The 15,841-nt window shown below is 46.5% G+C and overlaps 1 protein-coding gene and 1 long non-coding RNA gene across 2 annotated transcripts in view; one reads left to right on the top strand and one right to left on the bottom strand.

Annotated features, from left to right (window-relative positions):
- The window catches only part of GRK5 (G protein-coupled receptor kinase 5), a 46,191-nt gene extending 34,999 nt beyond the window's left edge, over window positions 1-11,192 (bottom strand). Inside the window, exon 1 of the mRNA XM_089683356.1 lies at window positions 11,035-11,192. Coding sequence (XP_089539482.1) covers window positions 11,035-11,086 — 52 coding nt within the window. The 5' untranslated portion in view covers window positions 11,087-11,192. The remainder of the gene's footprint in view (window positions 1-11,034) is intronic.
- LOC149457676 (uncharacterized) overlaps window positions 1,141-15,841 on the top strand; it is a 29,280-nt gene continuing 14,579 nt past the window's right edge. Inside the window, exon 1 of the long non-coding RNA XR_016313592.1 lies at window positions 1,141-1,431. This is a non-coding gene — a long non-coding RNA (uncharacterized LOC149457676). The remainder of the gene's footprint in view (window positions 1,432-15,841) is intronic.

Raw genomic sequence — 15,841 nt, 5'->3', positions numbered from 1 at the left:
CCCTGAGCAAGGACCACCTGTATGGCAGGGAAGGAGCAGCCCAGCTGATAGGCCTGGTAGCAGCAGCCAACCCGCAAGTGATACAGGACAGGATCTGAGTGAGTACATCTGCACCCCCTGCGTGGATAAGGGAAGCAGCACTCTGGTGGGAAACCAGATTAGCCCCCTACTAGTGACTGTTAACTTCATTTAAAGGAATAGGAGCCAGATCTCCTCACCCCCAATCTCAAGATTGCTGGGTGAAGAGGAGTTCATCTAGGGTTTGGGGTGGTACCACTAGGAGATGTTGGCTAGCATTCCAACAGTGTTGCAGAAGAAGGAGAAGCTTGTGAATAATTCAGGAAGTTTTCCTCAGTTATTGGTTCCCTTGGGCATCCTATACCCCTCCTTACCCTATTCAAGATCTAATCCCCTCAATAAAATACAAAACAAAAGCTCAAGGACTGGTTTCTGACTACAAATGCAGGCTTGTGTGGAGAATGCTGAATGCCTGGCTGTGAAAAACTATAGGGGGACCCAATTCATCAGCAATCCCTAGGGGGGTAGTGCTACACAAAGAAAACTCAGTTGGGCACTGCAGGCAGCATACTGCAGCCCACAGTTCATGAATGGGGCCCAAAGTGAAGGAGTAACCGTCCAGATTAGAGCAAAGAAGGGATAAACTTCTGTCCAATAAAAAATGGGCCCCTTAGTTTATCTGTAAAGGAAGTAATCAGGATAGGAAATATGGGAGCTGCCATTTCTGACTTGTTTTGGAGATGCTTTAAGCTCCTCTTATTCTACTTTTTACTGTTGGGTCACTGCTGACAAAGAACAAGTATGTGCACATCAAGAGTGCTAACTTGTGGTTAGGATCAGTGTGGTGAGGTGGCGGCAGTAAGGACACAGAGTCCGGTTGCAGATAACTCAAAACTTGTATTGAAGAGTGTACTCAGCTACAAACAACCCAAGTAAGAGCGTGCCATATTAGGAAAAACTCATAGTTCAATGTAGAGATGCAGCAGGTAAGAGGCACTCTGTCTGTCTTTAGATGGTGGAATGTGGCCTGGCTGGTTCAGTCCCATTCGGGGGGGGGGCTTCTGTGCAGCATTGCATGTCCCTACTCGTTGGGAACCTTTCCCTGCCGCTAATCACTTTCAACGACAGAGGGATTATCATTACCTATTTTGACCACTTCACAAAAGAGAGCCAAAACTTGGGGGCAGGGACTTATAAATGCTCTGCTGACCCACAAGGGGTCGCCTGAATGCAACCTAGCCAACCAAAACGTTGCCTTCAGGGACCAGAATACCATACTGAAACCAGGTTTCTCTTGACTTCCTCTCCAGACTGTGACACTGCTCCAGTCGAGCTCTACAATGGAGAAAGCGGACTGCACCTCTCTACACTCCCTCCCTCTTTTACAGATGCTGTCCTCGGCAACGCAATATGGTAAGAACAACAACAGCAAGTGCAAATTATAGCAAGGTTAAGGCAGAACAATTAAAACAAGTTCAAACAAAATAGTCAGAATATCTTGCAGGTTGGACAGCAAAGGTCGGCAATTCTCTTGGCTTTCAGCAGAGTCACTTGGCAAAGGTTCATCTTCAGGTAGTGACTTGGGAGCTGCAGGTGGCAAGGGGTCACAGATGTCTACTGTCTTCTCTTCACCCAGGTCCAAGGTTGCGTTCTCAGATGTATTAGTACAGTCTGTTGTACTGAATGGGGTTGCCGGGTCTCATGGACTCCCAGGACCAGAGCCGTCAGTCTCTGTGTCATGGGAGGCCAGAGGCTCAAGCACAAAGGGAGGCAGGAACCATTCAGCAGGGGCCTCCTGCATTTGTGAGAGATTTCTGGAGTCGAATGCCTCCCGACCATCAACAGGCTTTCTGAAGCAGTCACCGCTTAGCACACAGGGTCCCAGAATATTTTGCTGGAGTTGCCTTTTCCTGGGATTGGACCCCTCAGAGACCAAGTCATAGATAGGGGTAGGTGGGAAAATCTGCCCCACCACCCAGTACAGGGTACGTACCCACTTGGGCTCCAACTTATGTCCCCTAGTGCTTTTGGTGTTTTTCACCAACACCTGGTTCAGATGTTTATTGTGGTCTTCAAAAATCTTGAAGATGATAATGTCATCTAATTAGATTAGCACAGTCTCAAAGTTAAAGTCTCGGAGACATCTTTCCATTAAGCACTGGAAAGAGCTGGGGGAGTTGCTGAGGCCGAAGGGCAAATGGTTAAACTCGAACAGCCCTAAGGTGGTGATAAAGGTGGTCTTTTCTTGGCCTTGGTCCCGAACTGGGAACAGCTAGTAGCTGCTAGCTAGATCCAGAGTGGAGAAGAACTTTGCTTTTCCAAGGGCCATCAATGATTCCTCCACCCAAAGCAGCAGGTAGGTATCCCTGTGGGTGCAAGCATTGAATTTGCAACAGTCCACACAAAACCACAGACTGCCGTCCTTCTTTCTTCTTTCGTATTAGGATGACAGAGGCAGCCCAAGGACTGCGACTTTCTTGGATCATCTCACTCTGTAGCATATTGCAGACAAATCCTTGACCTCCTGGCACAGTTCTGGGGGAATGTGATGGTGCCTCTCCCTGATGGGTGGTGTATCCCCTGTGTGGATTCGGTGGTCAATGGCTTCAGTGAACCCGTAATCCTCTGGACTGGTGGCAAACACTACTAGCAAGAGCTTCTCCAGTAGCTGGTGGAGCAGTCTCTGTTCTGGCGGGGGAAAGTCTTGAAAGGTATTATCCAGCTTTTCCAGTAGTAGCTTGTATTGAGCTTCATCCTAGGATACCATGGCTGCTTGTAGAGGGGCACATATGGTTTCTACCCCTAGCTGAGCCTCGGAGATGCATGGATGAGGTTAGCCTGGGTGGCATGCCTGGGGAGTGAAATCAGTGTGGTTCCCAGATTGATAAACTGCACCAAGACTTTTCCACGGTAGACTTTGGACAATGTTTGGCCCACCAGCCACTTCCGTGTTGCCACTGGGTCCTTGCAGGGTTCGACCATAACAGTGGCCCCCTGTAGCTTCTTGTGGGCCCTGACGGGGAGAGACTAGACCGCCTCTTGTAGTGGGACCAAGAGTCATTTTTGCTTGGGGGTGTACGAACCCCCCCTACGTGTTCTGGTTCCTTCTTGGTTGCCCTCCGCTGAGCCTCATAGGCCTGGAGCATCCTAAGCTATACCGTTACAACCCCGGGCACACCAACCAGAATGTTCGTATTTGAAGAGGTAAGTCCAAATACTTCAGAACATACATACCCAACAAAACAGGCACTGCCGGGTAACTGGACTGTAGACCACCACTACTCCTACCCACCCCACAACCTGGTCCTCAATTTGGATCCTCACCCAGGTGATGCCTTCAACCAGGATGGGTAAATTGTTGGCCGCTCTGAGGGACAGCCAATAGGGGTCTAATTGTTCTGTTTTTTAAATTCAGACCGCAGTTCTTTGATATATGACCATAGCAGCCACATTGCCTGCACTTCCAGTATGCCACGGGGTCCCTGCTTAATGGATTCTCACCTCTATGGGGTTGGGGAGAGTCCCATTTAAAGGAGGACATCTCTTGTGTCAAGGAGGCCACATCCTGCTCTCTCAGTGTGTTTGTAAGACTGACAGGAGTGAAGGAGCCAAGACTCCTTCAGGTACACAGGTTCATACCTTTTAGTCACTGTCATTGTTGCTTCTGCCTATTCTTACTCCCTTGCAACTGCATCCACCACTGCAGCATGGAAGGAAATGATGGGTTGCAATAACTGTCACCTGCACGGCTCTCGGGACTGGATCAGCTCTTATGCCAGCTTTAAACTGGTCCTTCAGCATGTGGTCTAAATCAGTGATGTCGGCACAGCTGCGCACATCCCTCTTTTACAGGTGCCTCCAGAAGATCTGTATGGTTACCACATAGTGAATGAGATTCTCATCGTCCTGTTGTTTTCTGACAAAGAATCTTCCCCTTGCTCCAAAACCGTACATCTTCCCAAACAATCCATCTAGGTGTGGCACAATCTTTCTACGGTGGCCCACTGTTCCTCCGGCAGCGTTATCCCTGTTGCCCAGCGTCATCCACTAGGGAGTTAATAGCCAGTGCTGCTACCAGCCACATTGGTAGCAGCACTACCAGTCAATATCTTAAATCAAACTTGTCAATCAGGGAGACTCCATGACGTAGAGTAAAAATAGGTTTGCTTTAAAGTTCAATTGACGCTTTGAGAAAAAAGAGTATGGCACTGTCCAGTCTCTCCTGCCATTCAGCCAAGGGGATATTTGAGCTGTTAAACTTCAGTATCAGGGCTAAGGCCAATCCTAGCAGAGCCATGATGAAGCGCAATCCTCCTGCATCCATAGCAAGGGATTTATCCTGCCGACTGTGGAAGTGTGGGTAGGTGCAGCGTGGTGCGGTGGCAGTGGTAACACAGAGCCCAGTTGCAGATAACTCATAACATGTATTAAAAGAGTATGCTCAACTACAAACAACCTGAGTGGGACAGCACTCATCAGGTAAAACAATGCAGAGATGCTGAAGGTAAGATCTGTCTTCAGAGGCCAGTCTGGTCCCAATGGAGAGACTTCCATGCAGGATGGCATGTCCCTATTCATCGGGAACCTTTCCCTGCCGCTAATTACTTTCCCTGACACGCGTATGATCTTTCTCTACTACAAAACCTGGGGGCAGTGTCTTATAAAGGCTCTTCTGACCCATGATGGCTACCAGGGGCCACCTGAATGCAGCGTAGCCAAATGGAACACTGCCTTCAGAGACCAGGAAAACAAGGTTTCTCCTGGCTTCCTCTCCAGGCCGTGGCACCGAGCAGGTCAAGTGCCACCTACAATGGAGAAAGCATACTGCACCTGCCTACAAACTCTTCACTGGCTGCAGGCTTATTTCAAACAAGTGACTGAAGCCAGGTTAAGGATGACAACTCTGGATTTTGCAATTTCAGATTTAAGTCAGAAATGGCAGAGCTTTATTTCTATCTGGAATTTCCCAGGAGTCTTCAAATAGAGTTCTAAAAGAAGCATTGTCATTTTTATTGAAGCCCTGGTGAAGGGAGATTGTTGGACCTCGAAATGCACTAATACCTTTTATGATCCTATTGTTACATTATCTGCAAATAATGATTACAGCTTCTTAAGGCAACCATCTGGTGCTCCTTTTGCTGTTGTTTCCATTTGGACAGGCTTACTTTCAGCTCAGTTGTAATGTCTACTGGTTTGGCATAGCTGTTCTCTGACTGATTTTATGATAACACAAAAATGATTATCAGTGGAAGAACCTGCTCTCTTTTATAGCTCTTGGTAGTGCTGAATCTACTGCTGATCCTGAAATAATGAGGGCACAGGAACATCAGGACAGCTGCAACAACCTTAAAAAAACATTTTCACATATATATTGTTATATATGTATTATATATATATATATTATAATGCTGTCTTATACTGGTCAATGGATCCAGAGAGAGCCTGAGGATAATGTTGGGGCAGCTTTTTGTACCTTACAGCATGCTGTCTGATGAACATGTTGACCAGCTGCCTTCAGACAGACGGTGTCTTGATTGCTGTAGTGTAGCTGAGTGTTACCAGGAAAAAATAGTTATTGAATTTTGATAATTCTTTAGAATTTCTGGGTTGAAATACTGTAAGGAAGGAGTCTTCTTCTAGCCAGTTAGATGATGGCAAAGGGGTTGAACAAGAAGATTTCTAATGTTGGAGAAAAATCTGTTAACAGTTCCTAACATGCCAGAAGGAATCCTAGCTTGTAGTCAGGGCCCTCCTTGCCCTCAGCACCCAGGAGTTGGCTGGTTTTGTAGGGCAGAAAGAGCCTACAGGTGAATAGGGGACAAGTTGAGATTGAGTGACGTTGAGATGACAATGTGCAACCACCTGCCCTGGGATAGTTGATGGAAAATGAATTGTGAAATAGGGTGCTGGGAGACAGGTTAGAAAATTAGATGTTTGTGATCGGTTCTCTATGTTAAAAGTGTATGTAAACCCAAAAACAAAACAATGTATATATCATAGCTTACCAATCCTTAGATGTGGTGGCTGTATCAGTTTTCTTTTATTTATTTTTTTCCCCTTTATTTTACCTAGCTATCCATCCAATAGCATACTTTCTGTGTTAGGGTGGCTACACATGGTCCTCCACTGTATCTATGGAAGAGCAACAAATCCACCCTTGGTTAGTTGATCTTCAAAGACACTGATCTTGTTTTGACAGCATTGTCAACCTGTGAAGATATTAGTGTTGCATGGACTAGTAGATTTAGATGAACATTATAAAAGTGACTAACAAATTAAAGCCAAACTCCAGCTAGCACTTTTTAAGCCGTTACATCAACAGTTTCTTTTTCCTTTTAAGATAAAGGTTTTACAAAAAAGACTAAAAGCTGACCATTGTAGGATTGCCAGTGTTAAAGTGGTTCTAAAGGTTCAAGGTATTTTTCCTTTCATGCATTCTATGCATAAAGGTAAAAAAACCTTCTCTGTGCAGCAGCCCCCCCTAATACTCACCTAAGCCCCCTCATGATTCAGCGATGTGCACTGGAGTCTCGGCTATCCTGGGACTCCCTTTTCTCATTGACTGAGACAGAAGCAGGAGCCATTGGCTCCCACTGCCGTCAATTACAGCCAATGAGAAGAGAGAGGGGAATGGACACATGGAGAAGCAGGTGCCCCCGTAGCAAGCTGCTTGCTGTGGGGGCACCCAACAGGAGGGAGGGGCCAGGAGAGCCTGCAGGGGACCCGAGAAGAAGAAGATCCTGGCTACTCTGTACAAAACCACTACACAGAGCAGGTAAGTATAGACATGTTTGCTATGTTTTCTATAAAAACCACTTTACATTGGTGGTGGTGAGTGTTACATACCCCTCCTTTAAAGGGGTGGCCAGAATGACACCCTTGCAGCCATTTCATGGTGTTGGAGCTGGAGTTTTGAAGGCACCATCATATGGGAGGTCAGTTAGCAAAAGCTCAAGGAACCCCTAGCTAATCCTGAAGGAACCCAAGGGTTCCATAGAACTCTGGATGAATGGCTGCTTTAACATCTTTAATGCCAGACAAAAAAACACTCGGATACCACCAGAATCAGGAACCATTTGTGATAGATCTGTCAGACAACAAGCTAATAAATGTGATCATGTACCAGCCATAGGGAACACAGTGCAGCAACTTTTTTTTGTTTAAATAAAATCTAATAAATATGTTTCCGTTCTGTTTAAAATTGTTGAAGGAATTTTAACACCGTGGCTAGTTTTTGTGATATACAACACAGTGTGCCAACATCATTGGGATAGCACAGCAATTTTTTTATTTATATGTTTCCATTCGGGTCAGAAATGCTGGTTTGTCCAGATTTTGTGATATATCACGCAGAGGATAACACCATCATTGAGATAGCGCAGTAACTTTTCAAACATAATACAATGTTTTTTGTAATATGCCACATACAGGGTGACACTACCATTGAGATAGCGCAGCAATTTTTTTGTTACAATAAAATATAACCGTTTTTGTGACATATCCCAAGAATTTTAACACTGTAACCAGCTTTTGTGATAAACAATGCAGAGGGTGACACCATTATTGTAATAGTGCCACAATTTTTCATTTAGAGGTCTCTCTTGTGGTCAGAAATGCTGGTTGTCCAATGATTGTGATATGTCACGTAGAATGTGACACCATCATTGAGATAGCGCAGCAATTTTCTGTTTAAATTTTTTCATTTTAATTAGGGATGCTGATCGGTCTAGTTTTGTGATATATCACACAGAGGGACATCATTATTAAGCAAGTGCAGCCATTTCTTATATAAATGTTTCCATATAGGTTAGAAATTCCAGTCTGTCCAGTTCCTGTGATGTATCACATTGAGGGTGACACCATTACTAAGATAGTGCAGCAATTTTGTGTTGAAATATCTCCATTTTGGTTAAAGATGTTTATTAGATTATGTAAAGTCACAAACTAATAATTACATCATTTTTACTGATAAATTTGTATGATGATTGAGTCTGGTTACTGTAGCCACTGCTCTGTCATTTACATAATAGATTGAGCGGTTTAATTGGTTTTAATCATTCACACATAGATTGTGTTGTGTCTGTACAAACATGTTATGAATAAGGCTTTGGCTGAAACGTGTTAGCATGTTATTACTGTATCCTACTATGTAGCCAAAAAATAATAGTTTCTGGATACAGATAATGGGAGTTCAGAAACACTTGGAGATCTGCCAATCACTACCTGCAATCTTTACAAATCCCAAAGTAGACATACATATCAGTTACTCTGAGCAGCCTGGTGGCTTATTGGTTAGCACTTATGCTTTGCAGAACTGGGGTTCATGGTTTGAATCCCAACCAGGATACTACCTGCATGGAGTTTACATGTTCTCCCTTCATTTGCATGGGGTTTTCTCCAGGTATAAGGGGTGGCGCCTGGCCCAATTCCAAAAGGCCTTCACATGCAGCCAGATGCCAGCCTCTACATACCCGTGGCCACGTGGCAGAGTGTCACAGGCTGATCAGCCCAAACCAATGCAGTCCATGTATGGATGGTGGCCTGAGGCCACCATCCAAGAACTTTCATCCTCCTGGTCCTTACACCTACTTCTCCTGGAGTACTCATATATATAAGTTTACAGAACCTGGACGGCCAGGTTTGTACCAGTAAACTCATCCCTCACTCTACACCTTAGGTATTGGCTATGCTGAACACTTCTCCCCAGGGGTGGACTGACCATTTGGAGACTCGGGCACTGCCCGAGGGCCCGGGGTCAGTAGGGGGCCCCATGAGATGCCCCTGGTACCTTTTTTATAGGCTTTTTTGAGTTTGGGCAAGGACACAGGGGCCCCATGATCCCCTATTGCCCGGGGGCCCCATGAGTTGTCAGTCCGCCCCTGCTTTTCCCATTAGATTATCAAACAGAAGCGTCTTGTGGAAACAAAATTCCTGAATGAATTAAGCAGTCCAAATATTGGCTTGAAATGAATGAACAACATGAGGTAGCTTGTAGCTTTCGGTTCAGAGGGCATGCCTATCCTCTCTGTTCCCGGATGCTCTCTCTCCCATAGGCCATGCAGATCTTTTGGAGGGGAGAACAAGGGGATACTCCAATTTCTCTCTTCTTCTAATGTGCTCCAGTCCAGTTTTTTGTTGTTGTTAAAGTGGTTATAAAGTCTGAAGGTTTTTTTACCCTAAATAATTCTCTGCATCAAGTTTAAAAACCTTCTGCGTGCAGCTCCCACCAGCTTACCCCAATACCTACCTGGGCCCTATCTCAATCAAGCGCTGTGCATGAGAGCAGAGGCTCTTTCCACTCTCCCCCTCCACACTGGCTCAGAGACAGCAGCCATTGGCTCCCGTTGCTGTCAATCACAGCCCATGAGGAGGAATGGGGGGGGGCTGAGCTGAGCTCTGTGTGTCAATGGACACACAGAGGCAGAAAAGGAGCAAGCATGCACGAGTGCCACCATAGCAAGTGGCTGGCTATGGGGGCACACAACAGGAGGAAGGAGGAAGCCAGGAGCGCCGGCAGGGGAACCAGAAGAGGAGGCTTGGTGTTGTTCTGTGCAAAACTAGAGCACAGAGCCGGTAAGTATGACATGTTTGTTATTTAAAAAAATAAAACATGATCCTTTAAAATCACTTTAAATCCATGTGTCCCTTCTCCTTCTAGTGAGCTCCAAATGGAAACCAACCTCAGCCCCTCCCTCAAAGGGGAAAGCACGAACCCTGAAAAAGGATCCCTTCTCTCTCTATCTTCTGGCCAGAAGCCTTAAATCTAAACTCCACCCACCATATATAGGGATCCCCAGAATGCCCAATCAGATAGGAAAAGCAACACGCAGGCTCCATCTACACATGAGCGACATGGAAACTTGGCCATAAACGCATGTTTCTGCCTGCTTTTTTCGGAAATGTTTGAAAAAAACACGCAAAAAGGCACATTGCGCTTGCAGTGTCATTACTTCTTGGAACCTAAAACGCGGGTAACAGTTGTGTGATTTGTCCTGTGTTTTCTGCTCAACAAAACCTGCAAAAAGGTGATCCACCAAGCATGCTTGGCTCAGTGCTAAAAACATGGTACTTGAGCTTCTTTGGCACATTTGTCGCACGACAGGCAACCTATTGCAGTCAATGGGCTGTTGCACATCACGTCACTCAGGTGTGAATGCAGCCTTAAGGGGGCCTCTACCTACCTCCCCCTGCCTACCCATCTACTCTGGTTTCCTCCCACATTCCAGAGACATGATGGTAAGTATATTAGTGCCTGTGTAAGATGGCCCTAGTATGTACGCATGTTAGATAAGGGCCTTAGATTGTAAGCTCCTTGAGGGCAGGGACTGGCGTGAATGCACAATATGAATGATGTAATATGAAAATATGCAAATAAACTATTCTAGTAAGGCTGGAACACAATGTCAAGACAGTCAAATGGTCATCCCAACACTAATGACCCCCCACCATCACCCAGCATCTCAAAAAAGGGGGTGTGTGACAGCGTCTGCAATCACAAAACACCTATGAGATAGTCAATGACCTCCAGGCCTAAAATTCTAATCCCAGGCTCTAAGACAACATTCGGACCTGTATTGCAAGCGAGAAGCAGAGAGAGTCAATCTCATGTTCTCAGGGTAGTGCCGGTGCTGAGCATCCACCAATGCCCACACAAGGCTCAATGTGTACATTCCACCAGGCCTGGAATCATCACAGCAAAATGTAGCCCTGCAAGGGTTAAAGCGAGCATCACACACTTGTGTATAGAGGGGGCTGCGGACATCCCCTCCATGGATCCCATAATATCAGGCCAGCAGCAGAACTCAGGGATGCAGGACGTGTGGATGGTCCTTCCAGTCTGGGAATACAGCATCATGTCACAGGTGCATACACACAGCCCGCATACAACATGCCATGGCTCTGCTATGAACATACATAGAAAGGACCAAGGGGGCTTATGTATGATGCTGTAGGATGAAGGAGGATGGAGCAAGCAGCCGCCTCCTTTCTCCATCCTCTTCCAGATGGCTCGCTTACCTTCTCTGGCTTTCAGCAAAACCGTGTTGGCCACAATGTTTTCCAGCTCCATTGACAGTCTCTGTCTGCAAGGTAGCAATGCAGCAGCTCCGGAGGCAGCAGGAGAGGGAGGGAGGGAAGGAAAGGAGGGAGAGCTGGAGGTGGGAGGGGGAGTGAGAAAAAGGGTAGACAGGAGACCAGGGTACACACTACACCTCATATACTATGCACAGGGATGGGCAGATAGAGATGGGAGCAGAAGAATCCAGGGTACACCCTACATCCCATATACCATGCACAGGGGTGGGCAGAGAGAGCGAGAAAGGGAGCCGAAGAGACCAGGATACACCCTACACCTCATATACTACACAAAGGGATAGGAAGAGAGATATGGGGAGCAGAATAGACCAGGATACACCCTACACCTCATATACTATACACAGGGATAGGAAGAGAGATATGGGGAGCAGAAGAGACCAAGGTACACACTACACCTCATATACTATGCACAGGGATGGGCAGATAGAGATGGGAGCAGAAGAATCCAGGGTACACCCTACATCCCATGTACCATGCACAGGGGTGGGCAGAGAGAAAGAGAAAGGGAGCAGAAGAGACCAGGATACACCCTACACCTCATATACTACACAAAGGGATAGGAAGAGAGAGATGGGGAGCAGAAGAGACCAAGGTACACACTACACCTCATATACTATGCACAGGGATGGGCAGATAGAGATGGGAGCAGAAGAATCCAGGGTACACCCTACATCCCATGTACCATGCACAGGGGTGGGCAGAGAGAGAGAGAAAGGGAGCAGAAGAGACCAGGATACACCCTACACCTCATATACTATACAAAGGGATAGGAAGAGAGATATGGGGAGCATAAGAGACTAGGGTACACCCTATATCCCATATACCATGCACAGGGATGGGCAGAGGGAGAGAGAGAGAAAGGGAGCAGAAGAGACCAGGATACACCCTATATCCTATATACCATGCACAGGGGTAGGCAGAGAGAGAAAGAGAGAGAGAAAGGGAGTAGAAGAGACCAGGATACACCCTACACCTCATATACTATACAAAGGGATAGGAAGAGAGATATGGGGAGCATAAGAGACCAGGATACACCCTACACCTCATATACTATGCACAGGGATAGGAAGAGAGATATGGGGAGCCGAAGAGACCAGGGTACACCCTACATCCCAAATACCATGCACAGGGGTGGGCAGCGAGAGCGAGAAAGGGAGCATAAGAGACCAGGATACACTCTACACCTCATATACTACACAAAGGGATAGGAAGAGAGATATGGGGAGCAGAAGAGACCAGGATACACCCTACACCTCATATACTATACACAGGGATAGGAAGAGAGATATGGGGAGCTGAAGAGATCAGGGTACACACTATATCCCATATACTATACACAGGGATGGGCAGATAGAGATATGGGGAGCAGAAGAGACCAGGATACACCCTACACCTCATGTACTATACACAGGGATAGGATGAGAGATATGGGGAGCAGAAGAGACCATGGTACACCCTACACCTCATATACTATACACAGGAATAGGAAGAGAGATATGGGGAGCAAAAGAGACCAGGGTACACCCTACACCTCCTATACTATACATACGGATAGGAAGAGAGATATGGGGAGCAGAAGAGACCAGGGTACACCCTACACCTCATATACTATACACAGGGATAGGAAGAGAGATATGGGGAGCAGAAGAGACCAGGGTACACCCTATATCCTATATACCATGTACAGGGGTAAGCAGAGAGAGAGAGAAAGGGAGTAGAAGAGACCAGGATACACCCTACACCTCTTATACTATACATAGGGATAGGAAGAGATATATGGGGAGCCGAAGAGATCAGGGTACACAATACACCTCATATTCTATACACAGGGATAGGAAGAGAGATATGGGGGGCAGAAGAGACCAGGGTACACACTACACCTCATATACTATACACAGGGATAGGAAGAGAGATATGGGGAGCAGAAGAGACCAGGGTACACCCTACATCCCATATACTATACACAGGGATAGGAAGAGATATGGGGAGCAGAAGAGACCAGGGTACACCTTTCACCTCATATTCTATACACAGGGATAGGAAGAGACATATGGGGAGCAGAAGAGACCAAGGTACACCCTACACCTCATATTCTATACACAGGGATAGGAAGAGAGATATGGGGAGCAGAAGAGACCAGGGTACACACTACACCTCATATACTATACACAGGGATAGGAAGAGATATGGGGAGCAGAAGAGACCAGGGTACACCTTTCACCTCATATTCTATACACAGGGATAGGAAGAGACATATGGGGAGCAGAAGAGACCAAGGTACACCCTGCACCTCATATTCTATACACAGGGATAGGAAGAGAGATATGGGGAGCAGAAGAGACCAGGGTACACACTACACCTCATATACTATACACAGGGATAGGAAGAGAGATATGGGGAGCAGAAGAGACCATGGTACACCCTACACCTCATATACTATACACAGGGATAGGAAGAGAGATATGGGGAGCAGAAGAGACCAGGGTACACACTACATTCCATATTCTATACACAGGGATAGGAAGAGACATATGGGGAGCATAAGAGACCAGGGTACACACTACACCTCATATACTATACACAGGGATGGGCAGATAGAGATATGGGAAGCAGAAGAGACTAGGGTACACCCTATATCCCATATACCATGCACAGGGGTGGGCAGAGAGCGAGAGAGATAGGGAACAGAAGAGACCAGGATATACCCCACACCTCATATACTATACACAGGGATGGGCAGAGAGATATGGGGAGCAGAAGAGACCAGGGTACACCCTACACCTCATATACTATACACAGGGATGGGCAGATAGAGATATGGGGAGCAGAAGAGACCAAGGTACACCCTATATCCCATATACCATGCACAGGGGTGGACAGAGAGCGAGAGAGATAGGGAACAGAAGAGACCAGGATATACCCCACACCTCATATACTATACACAGGGATGGGCAGAGAGATATGGGGAGTAGAAGAGACCAGGATACACCCTACACTTCATATACTATACACAGGCATAGGAAGAGAGATATGGGGAGCAGAAGAGACCAGGATACACCCTACAACTCATATACTATACACAGGGATATGAAGAGAGATATGGAGAGCAGAACAGACCAGGGTACACCCTACATTCTATACAGTATGCACAATGGATGGGCAGAGAGAGGGAGAGAAATAGAGAGAGATGGGGAGCAGAAGAGACCAGGATACACCATACACCTCTTATATTATGCAAAGGAATAAGCAGAAATTGATGGGGAGCAGAAGAGATCAGGGTACACACTACATCCCATATACCATGTCGCAGATAGAGATATACGGGGAGAAGGAGAGATCAGGGAACCCCCTTCACCCCATATACTATACACAGGAATAGGCAGAAATTGATGGGGAGTAGAAGAGATCAGGGTGAGATTAGATGAGATAAAATGAGGGTGAGAATGAGATGAGGGTGAGAATGAGATGAGGGTGAGAATGAGATTTGGGTGAGGGTGAGAATGAGATGAGATGAGGGTGAGAATGAGATGAGGGTGAGAATGAGATGAGATGAGATGAGATGAGGTGAGATGAGATGAAGGTGAGATTATTATTATTATACAGGATTTATATAACGCCAACAGTTTGCGCAGCGCTTTACAATATAACGGGAGACAGTACAATTACAATACATTTCAGTACAGAAGGAATAGGAGGGTCCTTCTCGTGGAGCTTACAATCTAAAGGAAGGGGGAGGTGATACAAAAGGTGATAGCTGTGGTGGATGATCTGGTGGAGGTGATTCAAGTATAGTTCTTAGGTGGAGGTGGGGTAGGCTTCCCTGGAGAAATGAGTTTTCAAAGATTGCTTAAAGGCAGACAAGGTGGGGGCTGATCGGACATGCTGTGGTAGGGAGTTCCAGAGGATGGGAGAGGCTCTGGAGAAGTCCTGGAGGCGAGCGTGGGAGGACGTGATGAGGGAGCTAGAGAGGACGATATCATGGGAGGAGCGGAGTGGGCGATTTGGGCGGTATCTGTGGATGAGGTGGGTGATGTAGCTAGGGGTTGTGTTGTGGATGGCTTTGTATGTTGTGGTTAGTATTTTTAATTTTATATGTTGGGTTAGTGGAAGCCAGTGGAGGGATTGGCAGAGAGGGGCAGCAGTCGCTGATCGATTGGTAAGGTGTTGAGACTGCAGCATTCATAATAGACTGAAGGGGGGATAGCCTGTGTAACGGTAGGCCAGTGAGGAGGGAGTTACAGTAATCAAGGGGGGATATAACCAAGGCATGGATAAGTTGTTTTGTGGTGTCATTGGTCAGGAAGGGGCGGATTTTGGAAATGTTCCGAAGGCTGAGGCGGCAGGATTTAGCCAGTGAGTGGATGTGGGGCCCAAAGGAGATGAGATTAGATGAGATGAGGGTGAGATGAGATGAGATGGGGTGAGGTGAATTCAGGATGAGATGAGATGACATCAGGGTGAGATGAGATGACATCAGGGTGAGATGAGATGAGATGAGGGTGAGATGAGATGAGATGAGGGTGAGAATGAGATGACGGTGAGAATTAGATGAGGGTGAGAATGAGATGAGATGAGGGTGAGAATGAGATGAGGGTGAGGGTGAGATGAGATGAGGGTGAGAATGAGATGGGGTGAGGATGAGAATGAGATGAGGGTGAGAATGAGATGAGATGAGGGTGAGAAGGAGATGAGGGTGAGAATGAGATGAGATGAGGGTGAGAATGAGATG

The sequence above is a fragment of the Staurois parvus genome, unplaced genomic scaffold (assembly GCF_062004578.1).
Source record: "Staurois parvus isolate SC_StPar_1 unplaced genomic scaffold, SC_StPar_1.0 ptg000307l, whole genome shotgun sequence".
Classification (NCBI taxonomy): Eukaryota; Metazoa; Chordata; class Amphibia; order Anura; family Ranidae; genus Staurois; species Staurois parvus.
This window is presented reverse-complemented; position numbering and strand designations above follow the sequence as displayed.